At 44.5% G+C, this 14,109-nt stretch overlaps 1 protein-coding gene across 1 annotated transcript in view; it reads left to right on the top strand.

Moving 5' to 3' along the window:
- L3MBTL4 (L3MBTL histone methyl-lysine binding protein 4) overlaps positions 1-14,109 on the top strand; it is a 234,929-nt gene that overhangs the window by 148,753 nt on the left and 72,067 nt on the right. Inside the window, 1 exon segment of the mRNA XM_061130916.1 lies at positions 13,522-13,754. Coding sequence (XP_060986899.1) covers positions 13,522-13,754 — 233 coding nt within the window.

The raw sequence follows: 14,109 nt of genomic DNA, 5'->3' as shown, positions 1-14,109 counted from the left end.
TAAGACACGTCTTAACTCTGCAGCCCAATGCCTAAGAGAGTCACCCTTCCATCATAGTGAGCAGGCAAACTGGTTCTGGATACAGATTCCATTAGTGATGATGCCTGTGGGTACCAGGAAGGCCCACTGGCCTCTGCTTTGCTTTTCTTTTGCAGGCTAAGTCACTTCAGTTGTGTCTGACTCTGTGACCCTGTGGACTGTAGCCCACCAGGCTCCTCTCTCCATGGGAGTCTTCAGGCAAAAACTGGAAAGGGTTGCCATGCCCTCCTCCAGGGGATCTTCCTGACCCAGGGATTGAACCCACATCTCTTGCTTCTCCTTCAGTGGCAGGTGGATTCTTTACCCCTAGGGCCACCTTTCTTCTCTTTGCTTCAGTGGAAAAAGAAAATGTTAGAAAGAGGCAACAGTAAAGTATATGAAAAAGGAATGAGAATCTCTGCCATTTCTGAAGAAAATGAGAAAGTGAGGAGAATGGAATCTGTTGGAGACCCTCTTGTGCTGAAGTCCGACTGGCCCAGGTGGCTTCTGGGCACACGGTAGCTTCTGGGAGCCGTGAGGTCAGTTAGCGTGTGGGCCATGCTTGTGTGCATTTGCATTTGTGCATTTGTCAGCCAGGAATCCATGACATTTAGTAGACTCTCAAAAAGGATTTTGACTCCAGAGAGGCTCTGGAATAATATTTGTTAATCCTTCAGGAATGATGGGTTTCCCAGGTGGCACAGTGGTAAAGAATTTGCCTGCCAGTGCAGGAGCCACAGGAGGCATGGATTTGGTCCCTGGGTGGGGAAGATCCCCTGGAGAAGGAAATGGCAACCCACTCCAGTATTCTTGCCTGGAGAATCCCACGGACAGAGGAGCCTGGCAGGGTACAGTCCATGGGGTCACAAAGAGTTGGACACGACTGAGCACCCACAGCATCAATCAGAAAGGACCTGCAGAGGAGAGAGAGTGCCTCAGAGAAAGAGGCTGGCAGGAGGCGGTTACCAAGACAGAGAAATACAAGAGGCTGGACAGTAATTATGACGGTGACCACACTCCTCTATGGTGCATGGACACACTTGCATCAGTGACACTTGCACACGTGATGTAAACAATAAAACCAGAAGGAAATGTCGATGGTTTGCTGTGGGAAACCATCTACTACCATTCTATACTAGAAAGCTTATAGTTTATAAATTATATATAGCTTTTCTAAAAACAGAAACTTCAGTATATAGCTTATAAGCTAAAATGAGGACAAGTAAAACCTTGTTCAGGCCCTAAGGTAGTAAAATTTCTAATAGTTTTCATGGTCTGAATATATAAGTAAACCTTGCATGAGGGGAGAAAGTATGGGGCAGAAATTGAAGTCTGTAAAGAATCAACATGTTTAAGATTTCACTGTCAAACTGGTTAAATTTAATGAGACAATAGAGATTTAAACCATTTAAAAAATCCAACAAAGTGAACATTTAGAACCCTGAAACTTCCAAATAACATCCACCTCAAGGGTAAAGTCATGGGTTGATTTCATCTTTCTATTTTTCCTGTCAAGTACTGCTTTAAAAAGTGGCCCATCGCTGGTCTAGATAGAAATGGGGCCTTTTATCAGAGAGAAGCCGACGTATGATACCACTGAGAAGAGTTTGTGGTTTCGACTAAAAAGAAACCCTGTTACCTCTACTAGCTTCCTTCCTCCAGAACATCTCTGCCTTCAAGGATCCCCAAACACACACATCTGCACAGACTCACAGTCCCTTGAAAGCTTCAATGTGCCAAACACAGGAGGCGGCGGGCGGGAGTGGAGGGCCTTCCCCAGAAAGCTCAGCTCTGGGAGGGAAGGGAAGAAAGCAGCCGGCACAGCCTTTCTTTCTCCTGCCTCTGCGCATGGCCCACCTGCCCTGAAACCTCGGCTCTGCTTCACTCAGTTTTCGGGATGGGGTCACTGTCAGTCAATGCCTCTAGCTCTGACATCAGGTCCTATAGAGTCTCACGGAGAGCGGTGGATGGGCCTGAATAATCTATGCTGTTGCAAATTGGTCTTAGTTTCAGCTTTCTCGGATTGCACAGCTAACATATCCAGAAAGCTTAAAATGCCAGCTTATCTAGGCAGATTTGCCAACAAACACACACAACTGGAACATTTCTATTGAAACTATTTTTGTACGGGCAAGTTTTTAAAAGATGGTAATTAGCAAAATTAAAGACAAAAGAAAACTTTTTCTGCCTTTTCAAATACTGTCTACCTGCAGTACCAAGCCGGAGCCCCATCTCCTGCCTGGAGCCCCCTCCACCCCCACGCCACCCCAGCCACGTGTCTCTTGTCTGAAGGAGGCTCTTCTGTGTGAAATTGCACAGCCTCCCATTGCCGAGAGGCTCTTAGGAAATCCGTCCTGCCTGCTGCAGCTGGAGGCCAGGGACCACTCTGCCGCTCCTGGGGTGCCTGGCTTAGCAGAAGTAACGTGGGAAGCCGAGACCCCCACTTAGAGCCAAGAGACCCGATGTCCTGGCATGTGGTGGAATTCACACTTTGAGCGGCCATCTGTCTCTGCTGACGTGCAGAAGGAGACCACGGGATCCCTCAGTCCAGCTGTTTAGAACACTGGAAACAGGGGACATGATCTTAGCCCCACCTGTGGCATCTCATCACACTCAGAGGGTTAGGCTTCAGGGTTTGATGCCCAGATTGAAGCCTCCGAGCCCCACGGGCTGGTTTTGTACAGTCTGCATCAGAACCAGCTTTTCCTTCTGCTGCTGCTGCCGCTGCTCTGGTCCACACCCTTGGCCTGCCTGCCGTCTGCTCCCGCCCCCATCCCGTCCCTCAGCCTGCTCCTGTTTTGGCCAGAGCTGCCAGTACGAACTTCCCGACCGTTAACCTTTCTTTCCCAGTTCAGGAACCTCCAGCATCTCTGGGCAGTTGAAGCTCTCAGGCCCCTCTGCGCGGTGAGGAAGGGTCTCCGGCCTGTTTCCCGGCCCAGTGGTCTTCTCCTGGGATCTTTCATCTCTCTGTCTCCACGCCTGGGACTGATGAGGCCAGACCTATTTCAACAACCTGCCCCCTGTGCCCTCCTCGGTCCTAAATTAATGAACAGCAATGGCAAGCAACAACAAAAACAATTTCATGAAAACATTCCCTTCCCAGAGTGTGTTTATTTAATGAAATAATGCATATAATGTAATATACACTTATCGTGCCTGATAGGTAGTATATGCTTAAGAAGTTTGTATTCCTGTTGTTATGGTTATATCATTATTAAACATGATTAAACATGTGCTATGAGTAGTAACAATAAACTCACAATATAATATCCACTGCTTTTGCCCTTTAAAGGCTTTTTTTATGGGGACCATTTTTAAAGTCTTTATTGAAATTGTTACAACATTGCTTCTGTTGTTTATGTTCAGGTGTTTTTGGCCTCAGGGCATGTGAAATCTTAGCTCCCCAACCAGGAAATGAACCTGCACCCCCTGCATTGGAAGGCAAGGTCTTAACCACTGGACTGCCAGGGAAGTCCCTGATTTGCCTTTTAGATTTTTTTTTGGACCCTCAGGTCAAAGACCCTTGAGGTAGGCTCTGTACAGTTGTCCAGGTTCCCTAATGCCTAATGCAGTGCTGTGCATACAGTTGTTGATGTTCAGTCAGTAAATCGTGTTCAACTCTTTGCAACGCCATGGACTGCAGCACGCCAGACCTCCCTTGACCTCACATCACCTCCCTTGAATTTGAGAGTCTACTCAAATTCAAGTGCATTGAGTTGGTGATGCCATCCAGCCATCTCATCCTCTGTCATCCCCTTCTCCTTCTGCCCTCAGTCTTTCCCAGCATACAGTGGGATACAGGGAATACTTGTGGATGGAAGCTTGGCAGCATCTCTGCCCTCCCCCCCACCCCCCCGCTCCTGGCTTCCACTCACCCAGGGTCTGCTTGGACACTTGCGTGGCCACGTTAGGTGGAATGTTGTATTTGGCTGTGTAGATGAAACATTAGTTTGTGTGTATGTGGGTGTGAATATTTAAATTCTCATTTAAAACATGTTAGGATGGAATGCAAAATCTTTTTTTCTGGCAGAAAGTCAAGCCCATCTCTTCTCTATTTTCTCCTCCTTTCTCACGGTTTTTATAAATTACAGCTTGTCCCAATAAAAAATTATCCAGATGGCCAGTTCCTCACATCACATTTTATTCCATGCAGAGAACCTGTCTTTGTTTCTAAAGAATTCCTTTTTCACCACATGTTCTATTCTTGAAACAACTCAGTAAATTTCGGAATGAAATTGAAAAAAAAAAAAAAACACTGAATGGCTTAAATTCTCTCAAAGTGTTCTGATTTTCCTACCTTTCTCTCTGTATAATCAACAATGCCAGAGACTTTACATAAATACATTAACATCATAAATATCCACTTGGCAACGCAGCCACTATGTACAGGGTGATAATGTCAGGTGTTCCACCACTTTTATTTATATATAATGTATTCAGAGAAAAGTCTAATCCCAGAGGGAGTTTGGCATAGAACTTAAAAACCGGGATCCTAGCATGAGTCTGCCTGAGTCTCAAACCCGACTCAGCATCCTGCCTGTGTGGCCTTGTGTGACTGACTTCACCTCTCTGTCCCTCAATTGCTTCATCCATAAAATGCAGATAATAATAGAACCTATCTTGAGGGATGTTGTGAGAATTCAGAAACTTAACATATAAAGAGAGCTTAAGTCAGCACATAACACAGAGTAAAAACTATAGAACTATGAGCTGTTTTAGATATTATGAGTATTAGATGAGTCTAGTTGTGTTTAGGTATCATCTTTAAATTTTTGAATGATTTTAGTGCCTAAATTTAGTAGAAATAAAAAATTCATATATATATTTTAAATTAGCCTGGTCATCTCATATAAAATATTTTGCATGTTGATTCTCAATAACAAATAGTTAAAACAAATTAGTTGAACAGTATGTCAAGATAGCTTATGGTAGAAAAAGTAGTGTTGAATCATATTTTCTTGAAAGAAGTAAGTGTTCATTTTTTTTAATATCTTTTTTTTTTCCATTTATTTTTATTAGTTGGAGGCTAATTACTTTACAATATTGTAGTGGTTTTTGCCATACATTGACATGAATCAGCCATGGATTTACATGTGTTCATTTTTATCCACAATTACATGGGTGCCCCTAATCTTTAGGCTTCCCAGGTGGCACTAGGGGTAAAGAACCTGCCTGCCAATGCAGAAGACGCAAGCGATTCGGGCTCAGTCCCTGGGTTGGGAAGATCCCCTGGAGGAGGGCATAGTAACACACTTCAGTATTCTTGCCTGGAGAATTCCATGTGGCGTCCTTAGGGTCACCACAAGGACACAACTAAAGTGACTTAGCACACACGCATGCCCTAATCTTTATTATCTCAGTGTGGTTTATTTAAACTTAAAAAAAAGAAATATATAAAATCCTCCCAGATTTAACAAGATTACTAATGTTGGTTATTGCTAATTGGGACGATACTGCTTTCTGCACATTAAATTGCAGAATAAGTTTGCCTTTGGTATGTTAACTGATTTAGGGGGAAGAGAATTGGCCATCAACTTCAGGAATTTGAAGGAAACCTGATTCTGAGACCTTAGATTGCTGCTCTCTCTCTATATATGTATCGTTCGTACTTGCTCACAATCCTCATAGAAGTAAAATTGGTAACACTTTAAGTCCTAGTTAGCTTTTGTAAGTTTCCATAGAAAATATTACAGGAATTCTACAATTACAGCAACCTGCCTTTCTGTATTTAAGGAAGTGTTAGTTGCTCAGTCGTGCCCGACTCTTTGCGACCCCATGGACTGCAGCCCACCAGGCTCATCTGTCCATGAGATTTTCCAGGCAAGGATACTGGAGTGGGTTGCCATTTCCTCCTCCAGGGGATCTTCCCAACCCAGGGATTGAACCCGGGTCTCCTGCACTGCAGGTAGATTCTTTACCGACTGAGCTACAAGGGGAGGTTTCAGTGTTTATCATGCCTTTTAATACCATTGGCCAAAAGGTCAATGTTACCTTAAAAATAAAAATTGTCCATTTAACATACTAAGCAAGTTTAAGCTGTCCACATGTTAAAATTGGATGGCAGTGAGGGCAAAGCTTTGTCTCCCCCCCTACTTCCTGGCACACCCCCTGCTCTTCAAGTCTCTGTCCCCATCCTCAGAGGAGGCAGCACCCAGGGCTTCCTCACTGCCTTTGCTACAGAAGGCAAGCCCCTCAGGTGGTCTGTTCCATGAACACTTCCAAATACTTGGCCTCCACTCCCTCCAACAATTAAATTCTTGTCTTTTGAAAGATAACCCAGGAGACTTTAGCATCTAACCTCTGAACTCACATATATTGTCTTATCTAGGTCTGAGAAAGAAAGACTACAATTGGCTAGTAAAATAATTGAGACTAAGCTATACGATGCATGAATCTCCTAGAGACTGTGTTAGGAAAGAACTCTTCACAGTCTCACTACAGCCTAAGTCCTGGGCTGCGTGAGGCCATGTTCCCAGACCAGGCTCCTCCTGGGAGCTGCTGGCCTTTCTCGGATGACTTCACTTTTCTGGATCAGCAAGAAGGTTGTCAGCGACCTGACACTCTTCCTGAAATACTGCTGACCTCTGGGTTTTACTTATGTTTTGAAGTACAGGACCCAAGGGGCTGTTTCCTCTTTGCCAGCTTGCTTGAATGTGTAAAGCCTCTAACGTCATGTCATGAAGAGAAGATGCTAATAGATACGTGGGCAGGGAGGGAATTCAGAGCAGGGGCCGAGGCACTCAGGCCAGGACTCTTGGTGTCCGAGGCCCTTCCAGGCACCCCGGGGTTGTCAGTGCCTAGCAGTTGGGAAGCTTCCAATTAGGTATGTGGTGACAGCTTAGTTACACTCTCCTGGTCCAGACTGTCCATCCCCCAGGGTTTGACAGAGCATGGCCCGTTATTTTTATTAGGACAGGGTAGTCATAGAGAAGTAGGACCACATCAGCTGCTTGGGTCTGAGAAAATGAAAATGTGGTGAGTACAAGATAATAGGGTTGGATGAGTAGGGCCCAGAGCCCAGGGGTTGGAGCCAAGTGGGAGGAATCTGAAATGAAGGTGGGGAATCCCAGGAAGTGGGCAAAGCACAGTAAAAGAGAATAATTCAGAGGCGTAGGCACACGGGGGCCTGGCCAGCTGGGAGGACGGGCCTGCCTTCCAGGGGTGGGCTTGGGAGGCAGAGGGCTTGTCATGGGAGGGGGCCCAGCAAGAGCCAAGTAGGAACATGGGGCTTCCCTGAGGAGGGCTCCTGGGTTCTCTGCATGACAGTAGATGAGACTCTTTTAAAAATTTATTTTTACTTTCTGGCTATGTTGTGTAGCATGCAGGACCTTAGCTCCCTGACCAAGGATCGAACCCACGCCCCCTGCATTGAAAGCTCGGAGTCTTAACCCCTGGACCACCAGGAAAGTCCCTCTAGACCAAGTGTTCAGAAACAAAGTGTGTGTGTGTGTTAGTCACTTAGTTGCGTCTGACTTTGTGACCCCATGGGCTATAGCCCACCAGGCTCCTCTGTCCGTGGGGATTCTCCAGGCAAGAATACTAGAGTGGGTTGCCATGCCCTCCTCCAGGGGATCTTCCCGACCCAGGGATTGAACCCGTGTCTCCTACATTTCCTTCTCCTTCATTGTCAGGCAGATTCTTTATCACTGAGCCAACAAGGACCAATACAAATGCCAGGTTCTGTGATGCAGAGCCCATGAGGCTGAGGAGCTCGAGTATCAGAACTGGGCCCTGCTTCAGGTTCAGACCTTTGGACTTTAGATTGAACTGTGGGGTTTAGCGACTCACTAAAGGCTTCAGATCAGGATTGGTCCTGAGAATAAGGGGCAACTGCACTGACCTGTGGAATCAGGTGCTCCTGTCATGGAAGGAAGGCGAATTCAGAGGCTGAGAACCCTCAGGGGCCTGATATCACCTGCAGTGATTCAGCACTGGCCGCTCCAGCTCTGGCCCCGGTACAACCAGCAGAGCAGCGGCAGCCAAGGACGCTGCTCCTAAGAGAAGGGCAGGACAGATTTTAAGGAAAGACTATATACCAATACAGTTTTCTTTTATTTTTCTATTTCTTCTCAGATGAATTAGAAATTATACTTCCTTCTCAATTATACTTACATATTCTGAAAAGCAAAACTAGTATTTTTAATGGCAGTCATTTTTCTGTTTCTTTCTATTTATGAAGAGGTCTCCTAGGATCTCAGATCTGGTCCAAAAATCTTTTAAAAAATTTTTTTTATTGATTTCCTTTTGGCTGTGGCAGGCCTTAGTTGCAGCACCACAAGCGTCTCTAGTTGTGGCTCTGGGGCTCAGTTGCTCTGTGGCATGTGGATCTTAGTCCCGCCGAGCCCCAGCCCAGGGATCGAACCTGCAACCCCTGTGTTGGAAGGCAGACTCTCAACCACTGGACCACCAGGGACATCCCCCAAAACCTCTTTTAAACTTTGCAGCTGTCTAGAAGTTTATGTTTGTTTAGCATTTGCCCTGTCTTGCTGTTGAACTTGGACCTGACATATTTATAAATTATTCAGCTGAACTGTATGAAATTCCTGGTATTCAGCTGTGTCTGACTTTTAAAAGCTATGTAGTTTCTGCAGACTCTTCTTCCTTTTCCTGCAAGCAGCACACATATGTTGAGTTAAGGAGAGCTGTGGTTCCCAGTGAGAAGAATCCCACCTCCCACGGGGTTCCCGCTCAGTCCAACCATCCCACCCATGGTTTTCTTGCTTCCCTCACTCTGTCCACAATGAGCTGAAATTTGAACCTGCCACCTCCCTGTCCATCAGAAGCTACCATTTTCCTTTGACCAACGGAGACTTGAGGCATAGAAATTTCAGCTTATATGTCAGCAATTTGCTGAAGAGACTGTCTTCGGAAACTTCCCCCCCCTCCCCAATATTTGGCTAAATCAGTAGTAAGTTTGAAATGGTTTTTATCACACCTAGGATGACCACTTCAGTCAATTTTCTTCTATGTGTATGGTTTTATGAAGAGTCGTGTATGTTCTTAAACACACACATATACACACATATCCCCTGAAGGAGGAAGTGGCCACCCACCCCAGTATTCTTGCCTGGAGAATCCTATGGACAGAGGAGCCTGGCAGGCTACTGTCCATAGGGTTGCACAGATTCAGTCATGACTGAAGTGACTTAGCACACATACACACACATAAGGGTGTGCATGTGCAGAAAGGCTAGTGATTGGGATGCCATCTCTGTAACATAAATATTTCTGGTCACTGAACCCAAGTAAGCACAGAGCTGCAATCCAGAAATGCATTCCCAGCAGAGCCGAGGTTGAAAGTGGTGCCGACAATGCTACTGAAAGCCCATCGTCCCCGCTCCTTACGAACTTTCACTTCTCTCCCATTGTTACCTTCTTTCAGGTTCTTCACCAGCATCTTCTGCAAAATATGCTCTTGTCATTTAATATATTCTTTTGAACTTCACGCTTTATTCTGATCTGTGTAATAGGGAGATACTCTGTCATATGCCTTACCTCTCAGAACTGAGAAATACCCCATTCTGGTGATGCTCAAGGCCCTGCGTTGGTGCTAACAATTAAGGGATTTGTTTTGGGGTTTCCCAAGAAGGTGCCAAGTCACATTGGGAAAAGTGCTTATCTTGTGTGAGCCTGTTTTCTTACCTATGAAAAATACATCAATACTATCTTTGGTTTTTGCATGCCTTAGTACCTGTGAGACAAAGAAGAGCTGGAATGGGATTAAGAAATAAGTGAATGATTAAATGACTAAAAGGACTGATTAATGAGTGAAGATTGAGGAAAACAGAATTTCTCTTAACTGAGCAAGAGGGTAAATGGTAGCTTCTACAAGCCTGGGCAGATAAGTCTGAGGAAGACGGCATGAGTGCTGAGCAGCACAAGCCACACAGGGGTCATGATATGAAATCAAGGAAATTCATGGCCATAATGATCATTAAAATAGCTCGAGTTGGGAGTATGTGTTGATGGATGGATAGCAAAGTTTCTGAGTGATAGTATTTTAGTGAAAACTCAACTGTGCATGAAATAAACATTTTCCATCTCCCTTAGGTTAGCCTTATGCCTTTCAACTCTCATCTGCAGAAAATTCTTTCTAAAAATCTCTCTTAAATCTCATAAGTTGCAGCCTAAACCAATCGGTCCTGATGGAAACTGCTTTATCACCACTTCACTCCTTACACAGGACCCAGCACAGACTGATTTATTTTCCCCTAGACATGGTAGACTGGGTAGTACTGCTTTCTCTGTGAATAGTGCCTCTGCCACTCTGCACAAGAATTATGTTCCCTTTTTGACAGTGCTGGAAATGCCGTCCCACTTCGGCCCACATAGTTGGCTTGCTAATAATTAAGTGATTGATTTGGGGGGTTTCCCAAGAAGGTGCCAAGTCACATTGGGAAAATTGTTTATCTTGTGTGAGCCTGTTCATTTTCATTCTTACCAATGAAAAATATATCAATGATATCTTTGGGTATTTGTTGAACCCAGGTCTCCTGCATTGCAGGCAGATTCTTCACTGTCTGAACTACCAGGGATTCCCTTGGGTCTTTAGTGCTAAATACTGGAGATAATGTATGTAAAACACCTTGTATTGCAGTGGGCCTGTGTAGACACTCAGTAGGGGTAGCTTTTGTTCTTATTTTAAATTGTATTTTTTTGAACATATCCCAGCTTCTTCACTAGAACTGTATACTCTCTAGTGCCTAGCATGCAACACATACTAAGTTAGTGGGTTTTGGATCAATAACTAGACAAACTAATAGATCAATGACAATTAATATGAACTACAGAACATGTGTGCATGGAGCACTGCTGTCTGGCAAAGTACAGGTTTACCCTGGTATGTCGGGCGAGGCTAGTGTTAACAGAATCACCCCACTCCAAATTCCAGAAGGCCCATTCCAGATCTAGGTTGGTACTGAAGCCCTCTGAGGTTAGACTTCATATAGGGGCTCCCTAGAAAACTCAGTCTATTGTAAAATAGAGGGAAACCTCATTGCTCCTGAGAGAGTCAATTCCTAGGCAGGTTGATAAGAAGTCCGGGGTCCCCAAGGAGGAGGAAGGGGTCTGGGGCTCTTGAGGAGGAGATAGGGGTCTGGAATTCTTAAGGAGGAGAAAAGGACAACCTTTTCATGAGAGCAGCTCCCAGTCCTGGGGTGTGTGTGTGTGTGTGTGTGTGTAAGTGTGTCTATATGTATGTATGTGTATGTCTGTGTGTCTGTGTCTGTCTGTGTGTGTGTGTCTATGTTTGTTATATGTGTGTGTCTATATGTGTGTATGTCTTTTTTTATTTTCTCTGCATTCCTTAGTCACATAAAACCTTTTTTTTCTTTAAGCCCGGAGCTAATGATTAGGCAACAAAACAGCTCAGTTTAAACTCTGTACTAAGGATTATATAACAACAATGTATCCTGCTTGAGGACAGTTTCTCCTTCTTGAAAACCTTCTGATTAATCCTGTTATCTTAAAATGTATACTATGGAAGTGGGTCTGGTAAGATCTTTCTATTGTTAGTTCTAATCCTGTCATCTTAAAATGTAGATTGTGAGAGTGGGTCTAGTAAGATCTTTACAACCTTGAGACATTCTTTGGATTTATTATAACAACCAATTAAGAAAGTATTTAGCTTCCTTGCTAAGACTAGCGAGGGGGGCCCTCTCTGTTCCCCTTCTGATGTCTATGTCAGAAGCTCTCTCTGTCCTTTTTATACTTTAATAAACCTGCTACAGAAAAGCTCTTGAGTGATCCCGGTCCCTGGTCCCAAAGCTAAATCTTCTTCTTCGGAGATCACGAATCCGACATTGTTCACTGTTAGCTATCACTCCCTAATTTGATCATGACTTGAAAATAACAAAAGCAAACTCTCCTGTGTCAGAAAGGATTTATTATGCGTCATGTTACCAGCACATTTACAGTAAATAGGAAGTGAATTCCTGGAAAAAAAAGAGCGCACTGCCAAGAAACTGATGCATTTGAGTCCATGCTCCGCTGGATGTAAAGGATGACAGCACTATCGTCATGAGAGCACTTCCCAGACCTGGGGTGTGTGTGTATGTGTGCATGTATGTGTATGTCTGTGTGTGTGTGTGTGTCTGTCTGTCTGTCTCTGTGTGTGTCTGTGTGTATGTAGTGTTCATGTGTAGGTGTGTCTGTGTGAGTGTACATGTATATGCCTGTATGTCTGTGTGTGTATTTGTGTGTGTTTGTGTGTCTGTGTGTGTGTTTGTGTGTCTATGTGTTTATGTGTATCTGTGTCTATGCATGTATGTGTATTTGTGTGTGTTGCGTGTGTGCCTATATGTGTGTGTCTGTGTGTGTGTGTGTTTGTGTGTCTATGTGTGTGTCTATTTGTATATCTGTATGTGTATGTTTCTGCGTGTGTCTGTCTGTGTGAGATTCCTCATGGTCACAACATCCCAGAGGAGTTGGATCTGATTTTCCCATTTCACTGGGGGAACTGGAGCTTGGGCATGGACCAGGTCCCTGAGGGGCGCCATCACACCTGGTCATCCTCTGATGGTGCCTCCCTTGTTCAGAAACAGGTTAGAGCCTCTGGAGGTAGAACCGTGGGTGCAGAAACCTACTGGAGACAGCAGTCACCCATGGAAGGGACCGGACCATTGGTCCCAGCAGATCTTTGACCTGAACCTGCCATCGGGTTCCAACCACATCTGGAATTCAGGGTTCAGCCTCAACCCCATCTCTCCTCTTTCACCCACAATCGGCTCTTCATGTTAAAACACAAAACTTCCTAGCCAGGCTCAGGAGGATGAAGCAGACAATCAGATACAGAATTTCTGGATAAACAAATGATAAAAAAAAAAAGCTGAATATTCTCTTGCTAGTAAATATGTTTAATTACCCCATAGTATTTTCTGAAACAGGTAGTCCCATCAGGCATGAATTTTCAAGGATACAGACTGAGTCAGATGTTTACGTGGCATTTTCATTGCTCCATTGCATGCATGCATCTCTGTGCACTCAGTCGCTCAGTCGTGTCTAGCTCTTTGTGACCCCACGGATTGGACTATAGCCCACCAGGCTCATCTGTCCTTGGCATTTTCCAAGCAAGAATACTGCAGCAGGCTGCTATTTCCCACTCCAGGGGATCTTGCCAACCCAGGAATCAAACCCTCATCTCTTGCAACCAGGGATCAAGCCCTCATCTCTTGCATCCCCTGCACTGGCAGGCAGATTCTTTACCACTGTGCCACCTGGGAAGCCCATAGTATTTCGTGATATAGGTAGTCACATCAGGGCATGAATACTGAAGGATACAAACTGAGTCAGCTGTTTATATGGCATTTCCACTGCAGGTGCATCTTTATGACAGTCTTCTGTTTTCAAGTTTCTTAAATTGTGAAAACTGTATTGCTGATGACTATGCCTGTGATATCTGCACAGAGGGCAATATGGGAAGAAACTTCACATAGTGTGTTCCGTGAAAGGAGAACGTCTCTATTCAATGTTTCAGTTTGGGGTGTGTGTCTGTTCCCATGACAGTGCAGCCCTGATGCATCACCCCAAACGGACGCCTGTGCTCTCATTTTTATACAAACCAGCGTTTTCGGCTGTCCATGTTTGGACAGGAACTTGAAAAAGGAGGCAACACTTCAGGGTCGTCTGAGAGAACTAACACAGGCAAATGTGGAATCAGGCTCTGACATTCAATATCAAAAAAATCTCTGTAGTTTGAACTTCAGTGGAAGACTCCAGAAGGTGAGCAGCCAGTCCAGGTAAGGAAGTCTTGAAAATGTGAAACAGAGAGTAAAGCATGTAGAAGAGAAAAGAACAAACTTGTTGGTGATAATAGTTCCTTATGTTTCTTCAAAATCTTTTTTTTTTTTTACATTTTCTGGATAATATTATGTTAACTAGCTTGTAGAATTCATCTAAGCCTTAATGCTTCATTTTTAAAATATTTTTACTTACTTCATCCTCAGTAATGTGAATTGACCTCTAAATGGAGGTATTATATGGAAGTCACAGGAAGCGAATCTCACGTGTAAAATTCTGTAAGACTCTCTGCATCTTTGGAGCTGTCTCACAGGTGGCATCTCTCCGGGCACATGGCTGGGTATCCACATCCTC

Source organism: Dama dama, chromosome 27 (assembly GCF_033118175.1).
Source record: "Dama dama isolate Ldn47 chromosome 27, ASM3311817v1, whole genome shotgun sequence".
NCBI lineage: Eukaryota > Metazoa > Chordata > Mammalia > Artiodactyla > Cervidae > Dama > Dama dama.
The sequence above is the reverse complement of the archived record's forward strand: the minus strand, read 5'-3'. Positions and strand labels throughout refer to the sequence as shown.